The sequence below is a fragment of the Pezoporus wallicus genome, unplaced genomic scaffold, assembly GCF_028554395.1.
Source record: "Pezoporus wallicus isolate ANWC-B61680 ecotype Strahan unplaced genomic scaffold, APGP_CSIRO_Pwel_v1 contig_9121, whole genome shotgun sequence".
Lineage (NCBI taxonomy): Eukaryota > Metazoa > Chordata > Aves > Psittaciformes > Psittacidae > Pezoporus > Pezoporus wallicus.
In genome coordinates, this window is record NW_026642488.1 from 1 (window position 1) to 9,520 (window position 9,520).

A 9,520-nucleotide genomic window follows, 5' to 3' on the forward strand; every position below is an offset into this window, starting at 1 on the left:
CCAGGCTACCGCCTCCTCCTGGCCACCTACGCGCAGCCAATGGGAGGGCTCGCTCGGACCCCCCCGGACGGGGCCAAGCCAATCAACACCAACGGTGAGGCCAAGCCCCGCCCATTCCCCAATGGCCCCTGAACAGCCCCTCCCACCTCGTTCAAGCACCACCCCTTTCCCTTCCCCCCCACCTAGTCCCGGAGGGCGGGGCCGGGGCCTACGCTGAAGCTGACGTCATCGGAGGCTCCGCCCACCCCGCTTCCGGCCCCGCCCCTTGCCCCGCCCTCCCGACCTTCCCGCGCCAGCGCCTGCGCTTCCGGCAGAAGCTGGGGGAGGGGCAGTTTGGAGAGGTAAGCCACGCCCCCCTCCTACCCCATGCCCATATAAAGTGAGGGGGGAAGCCAAGCCCCTTCAAGCCACGCCCCCCCCTTTAACTCCACCCACTCAAGACAAAGCCACGCCCCTAGATGAAAGCCACTTCCCCCTCCTCCCCCATGCCCATATAAGGTGATGGCCCCTTCAAGCCACGCCCCCTTCTAACCCCACCCACTCAAGACAAAGCCGCGCCCCTAGAGTTAATCCATGCCCTCAATGCCCATATAAGGTGATGGTGAAGCCACGTTTCCCCCCCCTCAAGGCGAAGCCACGCCCCTAAATATAAGCCACGCCCCCGTGCCCATATAAGGTGATGGTAAAGCCACGCCCGCCCCTTTAACCCCACACACTCAAGACAAAGCTGCGCCCCTAGAGGTAAGCCACGCCCCCCACATGCCCATATAGGGTGATGGCCCCTTCAAGCCACACCCCCCCGTTTAACCCCACCCACTCAAGACATAGCCACGCCCCTAGAGTTAAGCCACGCGCCCCCCGCCCATGCCCATATAAGGTGATGGTGAAGCCATGCTTCCCTTTTAACCCCACCCACTCAAGACAAAGCCGCGCCCCTAGAGGTAAGCCACTCCCCCATGCCCATATAAGGCGATAGCGAAGCCACGCCCCCCCTTTTAACCCCACCCACTCAAGACGTAGCAAAGCACGGGGGGGGGGAAGAAGCCCCGCCCCCTGAGCGCTGATTGGCCGTGTCTCCGGTCGTATGCAAATGAGGCGTTGGCTCCGCCCCCTCCAGGTGCTCCTCTGCGAGGTGGAGGAGCCCCAGGCGCTGCCGCCGGGGTCCCGCCCCCCGGAGCTGCCGCGAGGGCGCCCCCTGCTGGTGGCGGTCAAGGTGCTGCGGGAGGACGCGAGCAAGAGCGCGAGGTGGGGGGGGATGGGGGGAAATGGGGGGGATGGGGGGGGAAATGGGGGGGGATGGGGGGGAGAGAATGGGGGGGGAAATGGGGGAGAGAATGGGGAGATATGGGGGGGGATGGGGGGAGAGAATGGGGGAGAATGGGGGTCATATGGGGGGGATATGGGGGGAGAGAATGGGGGTCATATGGGGGGAGAATGGGGGGAATGGGGGGGATATGGGGGGGATGGGGGGAGAGAATGGGGGAGAATGGGGGTCATATGGGGGGAAATGGGAGGGAATGGGGGGGATGGGGGGAATGGGGGATGGGGGGGAATGGGGGGAATGGGGAGGATGGGGGGAAAATGGGGGGGAATGGGGGTAAATGGGGAGAAATGGGGGAAATGGGAATGGGGGGAAATGGGTGGGAATGGGGGGATGGGGGGAATGGGGGATGGGGGAATGGGGGGATGGGGGAAATTGGGGGAAATGGGAGGGAATGGGGGGGATGGGGGGAATGGGGGATGGGGGGAATGGGGGGAAAATGGGATGGGAGGAGGGGGGATATGGGGGGATGGGGGATGGGGGGATGGGGGAATGGGGGGAAATGGGGGAGAATGGGGGAAATGGGGGGAGAATGGGGGGAATGGGGGGGAGGGTGGAAAGGGGGGAAATGGGAATGGGGGGGATGGGGGGAAATGGGGGAGAATTGGGGGGATGGGTGGAACGGGGGGAGAATGGGGGGAGAATGGGGGGGAATGGGGTGGGATGGGGCATATGGGGGGGATGGGGAAATGGGGGGAAATGGGGGGATGGGGGAAGGGGGTAAAATGGGGAGAAATGGGGGAAATGGGGAAAAGGGGGGAAAAGGGGGGAAAAGGGGGAAATGTGGTAAAATGGGGGGGAAATGGGGGAAATGGGAATGGGGGGATGGGGGAAATGGGGGGGAAATGGGGGGATGGGGAAAATGTGGTGTAAACGATGTGCAAATGGGATGTAAATGGGGTATCAATGGGATGCAAATGGGATGCCAGTGGGATGCAAATGCAACATCAATGGGATGCCAATGGGATGGCAATGGGACAAAAATGGGACGTCAATGGGATCCCAATAGAATGCAAATGGGATGCAAATGGCATGGCAATGGAGTTCCAATGGGTTGCAAATGGGACGTAAATAGGATGGCAATGGGGTGTAAATGAGACTCAAATGAGATGCAAATGAGATGTCAATGGGATGCAAATGAGATGTCAATGGGATGCAAATGGGACGTCAATTGGACGCAAATGGGATGCAAATGGGATGGCTATGGGTTTCAAATGGGACGTCAATAGGACGCAAATGGGATTCAAATAGGATGCAGATGGGATGCCAATGGGATGCAGATGGGATGTCAATGGGACGCAAATGGGATGGCAATGGGACGCAAATGAGACTCAAATGGGATGTCAATGGGATGCAAATGGGATGGCAATGGGATGCAAATAGGATGTCAATGGGATGCAAAAGGGATGGCAATGGGACGCAAATGAGACTCAAATGGGATGCAAATGGGATGCAAATAGGATGTCAATGGGATGCAAAAGGGATGGCAATGGGACGCAAATGAGACTCAAATGGGATGGCAATGGGATGCAAATGGGATGGCAATGGCATGCAAATAGGATGTCAATGGGATGCAAATGGGATGGCAATGGGACGCAAATGAGACTCAAATGGGATGGCAATGGGATGCAAATAGGATGTCAATGGAATGAAAATAGGATGTCAATGGGATGCAAATAGGATGTCAATGGGATGCAAAAGGGATGGCAATGGGATGGCAAATGGGATGCAAATGGGATGTCAATGGGATGCAAATGGGATGGCAATGGGATGCAAATAGGATGTCAATGGGATGCAAAAGGGATGGCAATGGGACGCAAATGAGACTCAAATGGGATGGCAATGGGATGCAAATGGGATGGCAATGGGATGCAAATAGGATGTCAATGGGATGCAAATGGAACGTCAATGGGATGCACAATGGGATGCAAATAGGACATCAATTGGATGCAAATGGGATGGCAATGGGATGCAAATAGGATGTCAATGGGATGCAAATGGAATGGCAATGGGATGCAAATGGGATGGCAATGGGATGTAAATGGCATGGCAATGGGATTCCAATAGGATGCAAAAGGGACATGAATGGGATGCAAATGGGATGTGAATGGGACGCAAATGGGATGTGAATGGGACGTCAATGGGATGCAAATGGGATGCAAACGAGATTCAAATGAGATGCAAATGCGATTCTAAAGGGGTGGGGCGTCCCCAGGCGGGACTTCCTGCAGGAGGCGCGCACCATGGGGCGCCTGCGGGACCCCAACATCGTGCGGCTGCTGGGGGTGTGCGTGGGGCCCGGCCCCCTCTGCATCGTCACCGAGTTCATGGAGCACGGGGACCTGCACGGCTTCCTGGGCGGCCCCGCCGGCAGCGCCCTCAGGTGCGGGACACGCCCCCTTTGGCCACGCCCCTTCCCTTTAGCCCCGCCCCTTTCTTTTAGCCCCGCCCCTTTTATGCCCATCCAGTCCCTTTACCCATGCCCCGTCCCTTTAGTCCCTCCCCTTTACCCCAACCTCTTCCCTTTAGCCCCGCCCCTTCCCTTTAGCCCCGCCCCTTCCCTTTAGCCCCACCCCTTCCCTTTAGCCCCACCCCTTTGTTTTGCTCCCGCCCCTTTTACGTCCATCCAGTCCCTTTACCCATGCCCTGTCCCTTTAGCACCTCCCCTTCCATTTAGCCCCTCCCTTTACTCCCACCCAATCCCTTTAGCCCCTCCCCTCCCTTTAGCTCCTCCCCTTTACACCCCATGCAATCCCTTTACCCCCACCCCTTCCCTTTAAGCCCCTCCCCTTCCCTTTAGCCCCTCCCCTTTACTCCCACCCCTTTCTTTAGCCCCTCCCCTTCCCTTTACTCCCACCCCTTCCCTTTAGCCCCACCCCTTCCCTTTAGCCCCTCCCCTCCCTTTAGCCCCTCCCCTCCCTTTAAGCCCCTCCCCTTTAAGCCCCTCCCCTAACCCCATGTCCCCCCCCCCCCGTCCCCAGCCTGCCCACGCTGCTGCACGTCGGGGCTCAGATCGCGTCGGGGATGCGTTTCCTGTCGCGACTGAACGTGGTGCATCGCGACCTGGCGACACGGAACTGCCTGGTGGGGGCGGGCGTGACGGTGAAGGTGTCGGACTTCGGCATGAGCCGGCCCCTCTATGGGGGGCACTACTACAGGGTGTGGGGCAGAGCCCTACTGCCCATCCGCTGGATGGCCTGGGAGTGCATCCTCATGGTGGGATATGGGGGGAGCTGGGGCGATGGGGGTGGGAGTGCATCCTCATGGTGGGATATGGGGGGAGATGTGGGGCGATGGGGGGTGGGAGTGCATCCTCATGGTGGGATATGGGGGGAGATGTGGGGCGATGGGGGGTGGGAGTGCATCCTCATGGTGGGATATGGGGGGAGATGTGGGGAGATGGGGGTGGGAGTGCATCCTCATGGTGGGATATGGGGGAGATGTGGGGGGAGATGGGGGGTGGGAGTGCATCCTCATGGTGGGATATGGGGGGAGATGTGGGGCGATGGGGGTGGGAGTGCATCCTCATGGTGGGATATGGGGGGAGATGTGGGGCGATGGGGGTGGGAGTGCATCCTCATGGGGGGATATGGGGGGAGATGTGGGGGGTGATGGGGGTGGGAGTGCATCCTCATGGTGGGATATGGGGGGGGATGTGGGGGGAGATGGGGGGTGGGAGTGCATCCTCATGGGGGGATATGGGGGGAGATGTGGGGCGATGGGGGTGGGAGTGCATCCTCATGGGGGATATGGGGGGAGATGTGGGGCGATGGGGGTGGGAGTGCATCCTCATGGTGGGATATGGGGGGGATGTGGGGGATGATGGGGGTGGGAGTGCATCCTCATGGGGGGATATGGGGGGAGATGTGGGGCGATGGGGGGTGGGAGTGCATCCTCATGGGGGGATATGGGGGGAGATGTGGGGGGTGATGGGGGGTGGGAGTGCATCCTCATGGTGGGATATGGGGGGAGATGTGGGGCGATGGGGGGTGGGAGTGCATCCTCATGGTGGGATATGGGGGGAGATGTGGGGCGATGGGGGTGGGAGTGCATCCTCATGGTGGGATATGGGGGGGGATGTGGGGGGAGATGGGGGGTGGGAGTAGCATCCTCATGGTGGGATATGGGGGGGGATGTGGGGGGTGATGGGGGGTGGGAGTGCATCCTCATGGTGGGATATGGGGGGGATGTGGGGAGATGGGGGTGGGAGTGCATCCTCATGGGGGATATGGGGGGAGATGTGGGGCGATGGGGGGTGGGAGTGCATCCTCATGGGGGGATATGGGGGGAGATGTGGGGGGAGATGGGGGGTGGGAGTGCATCCTCATGGTGGGATATGGGGGGGGATGTGGGGGGAGATGGGGGGTGGGAGTGCATCCTCATGGTGGGAGTGCATCCTCATGGTGGGAGATGGGGGGGGATGTGGGGCGATGGGGGGTGGGAGTGCATCCTCATGGTGGGATATGGGGGGAGATGTGGGGCGATGGGGGGTGGGAGTGCATCCTCATGGTGGGATATGGGGGGAGATGGGGGGGGATGTGGGGCGATGGCATGGGGGGGATGTGGGGGAGATGGGGGGTGGGGGGGTGTCATCATGGGGGGAGATGGGTGAGATGGGGGGTGGGTGTTCAATGGGATGCAATGGGAATCAATGGGGTTCAATGGGGATCAATGGGCTTCAGTGGGGTTCAATGGGGTTCAATGGGTGTCAATGGGGTTCATGGGTGTCAATGGGGTTCATGGGTGTCAATGGGGATTAATGGGGTTCAATGGGATCAATGGGGATCAATGGGTTTCAAAGGGTGTCAATGGGGATCAATGGGGTTCAATGGGGATCAGAGGGGTTCAATGGGATGCAATGCGGTTCAATGGTGTCAATGGGAATCAATGGGGTTCAATGGGGCTCAATGGGCTCAATGGGGCTTAATGGGTTTCAGTGGGGCTCAATGGGGCTCAACGGGGCTCAATGGGACTCAATGGGCTCAATGGGGCTCAATGGTGCTCAATGGGGCTCAATGGGCTCAATGGGGCTCAATGGGGCTAAATGGGTGTCAATGGGGCTCAATGGGGCTCAATGGGGCTCAATGGGGCTCAATGGGGCTCAATGGGGCTCAATGGGTTTACGGGGCTCAATGGGGCTCAATGGGCTCAATGGGTTCAATGGGGCTCAATGGCTCAATGGTGCTCAATGGGGCTCAATGGGTTCAATGGGGCTCAATGGTGCTCGGTGGGACTCAATGGGTTTCAATGGGGCTCAATGGGGCTCAATGGGCTCAATGGGGCTCAATGGGTTTCAATGGGGCTCAACGGGGCTCAATGGGGCTCAATGGGGCGCGCAGGGCACCTTCACCCCCGCCAGTGACGCCTGGGCCTTCGGGGTGACGCTCTGGGAGGTGCTGACGCGGTGCCGGGAGCAGCCCTATGGGGGCCTGAGCGACGAGCAGGTCATTGCCAACGCCGGGCACCACTTCCGGGCCCAGGGCAGGCAGGTGGGCAAGGGGGCAATGGGGGGCAATGGGGCAATGGGGGGCAATGGGGTCAATGGGGGAATGGGATAATGGGGGTAATGGGGTGAATGGGGCAATGGGGGTAATGGGATCAATGGGGGCAATGGGATCAATGGGGCAATGGGATCAATGGGGGCAATGGGATCAATGGGATTAATGGGGGCAATGGGACAATGGGATCAATGGGGTCAATGGGGCAATGGGGTCAATGGGGTCAATGGGGCAATGGGATCAATGGGGCAATAGGGGCAATGGGGCAATGGGAAGAATGGGATTAATGGGGGCAATGGGACAATGGGATGAATGGGGTCAATGGGGCAATGGGGTCAATGGGATCGATGGGATCAATGGGGCAATAGGGGCAATGGGAAGAATGGGATCAATGGGGTCAATGGGATCAATGGGGCAATAGGGGCAATGGGGCAATGGGAAGAATGGGATCAATGGGGTCAATGGGGCAATGGGGCAATGGAAGAATGGGATCAATGGGGTCAATGGGGCAATGGGATCAATGGGGGCAATGGGATCAATGGGGTCAATGGGGCAATGGGATCAATGGGGTCAATGGGGTAATGGGATCAATGGGGCAATAGGATCAACAGGGTCAATGGGGCAATGGGATCAATGGGGTCTATGAGGTCAATGGGTTCAATGTGATCAATGGGGCAATGGGGGCAATGGGGCAATGTTATCAATGGGTTCAATGTGATCAATGGGTTCAATGGGATCAATGGGGTCTATGGGTCAATGCCGTTATCCCGTACCCCCATCCCTCCCCCAGGAATACCTGCCGTGCCCCCCCGGCTGCCCCCCGGCTCTCCATGGGGTGATGCTGCGGTGCTGGGCCCGGGATGCCGCCGACCGGCCGAGCTTCGGGCTCCTGCACCGGCTCCTGCGGGACCAATCAGGGCTGGCCTGAGCGGTGGCATCATCGCTGACGTCATCGTCATCAACATCCTTCATCGTCATCATCATCATCACCCTTCATCATCATCATCACCATTGATCATCATCAATATCATCATCATCGATCATCATCAGTGTCATGGTCGTCATCCTTCATCGTCAATGTCAACATCATCATCATCTTCAACGTCCTTCATCGTCATCATCATCACCATCAATCATCATCAATGTCATCATCATCAGTCATCATCAATATCATCATCATCGATCATCATCAACGTCATCGTCGTCATCCTTCATCGTCAATGTCAACATCATCGTCATCATCTTCAACGTCCTTCATCGTCATCATCATCGACGTCATCGTCTTCGTCAACGTCATCATCGTCAACGTCATCATCATTATCCTTCATCATTATAATCGTCAATGTCATCATCGTCATCGACATCATCATTGTCATCAATCATCGTCATCAATGTCATCATAGTCATCATCAACGTCATCATCATTATCCTTCATCATCATCACTTTCAATGTCATCATCATCATCGTCAATGTCATTATCGTCATCAATCATCATCACCATCATAATCGTCATCATCATCATCATCCTTCATCATCATCAAATCAACATCATCATCATCCTTCATCATGAATATCATCATCATCGATCATCATCAATGTCATCATCGTCATCATCATCATCTTCATCATCGTCATCATCATCGTCAACAACATCGTCAACGTCATCATCGTTATCCTTCATCATCATCATCGTCAATGTCATCACCATCATCCACATCATCATCGTCAATATCATCGTCAATGTCATCATCGTCATCATCCTTCATCATCATCATCCTTCATCATCAATATCATCATCATCGATCATCATCAATATCATCGTCATACTTCATCATCACCATCAACATCATCATCATCATCACCTTCATCATCCATCATCACCATCATCATCACCTTCATCATCATCACCTTCATCATCAATCAACACCATCATCACCATCATCATCATCATCACCATCACCATCACCTTCATCATCATCATCATCACCATCACCATCATCACCATCACCCTTCATCCCCTTCGCCTTCCTTTGCCTTTACCATCTCTTCTTCCCCCTCCTCCTTCCTCTTCCTCCTCCCCACCCCTACCAACGCCCCCCCATTGTATGAAAAGAGGGCGTGGCCTGACGGAGAGGGGGGCGTGGCCTCCTCGGAGCGGGGCGTGGTCACGTGCGGGGGGCTGTATATATGTGGGGCCATACTGGAGACGTTTACATTAATATATGGGATGCTTTGGGGTCCTTTGGGTCTGTGTTGGATTGGGGGGAGGGCTGGACCTATAGATCACCCCATAGGTGCCATATCCCCCCTATAGATGCCCATATCCCCCTATAGACGCCCATATCACCCCATAGGTGCCATATCCCCCCTATAGATGCCCATATCCCCCCTATAGGTGCCCATATCCCCCCTATAGGCGCCCATATCCCCCCTATAGGCACCCATATCCCCCCTATAGGTGCCCATATCCCCCCTATAGGCACCCATATCCCCCTATAGGCACCCATATCCCCCCTATAGGCACCCATATCCCCCCTATAGGCACCCATATCCCCCTATAGGTGCCCATATCCCCCCTATAGGCGCCCATATCCCCCCTATAGATGCCCATATCCCCCCTATAGGCCCCCATATCCCCCCCATATCCCCCTATAGGCACCCATATAGGCACCCCCCCTATAGGCACCCATATCCCCCTAT

General features: G+C 57.0%; 1 protein-coding gene across 1 annotated transcript; it reads left to right on the forward strand.

The window, feature by feature from the left end:
• Window positions 1–3: 3 nt before the first annotated feature.
• Window positions 4–7,755, forward strand: LOC130610634 (epithelial discoidin domain-containing receptor 1-like; the record flags this gene model as incomplete). Its single annotated transcript, XM_057430669.1, has 7 exons — window positions 4–109; window positions 187–341; window positions 1,118–1,245; window positions 3,537–3,704; window positions 4,303–4,537; window positions 6,661–6,810; window positions 7,610–7,755. Coding segments are annotated over 7 exons (1,080 nt in total), but the record flags the coding sequence as incomplete, so codon positions are not given.
• Between the last annotated feature and the right edge of the window lie 1,765 nt (window positions 7,756–9,520).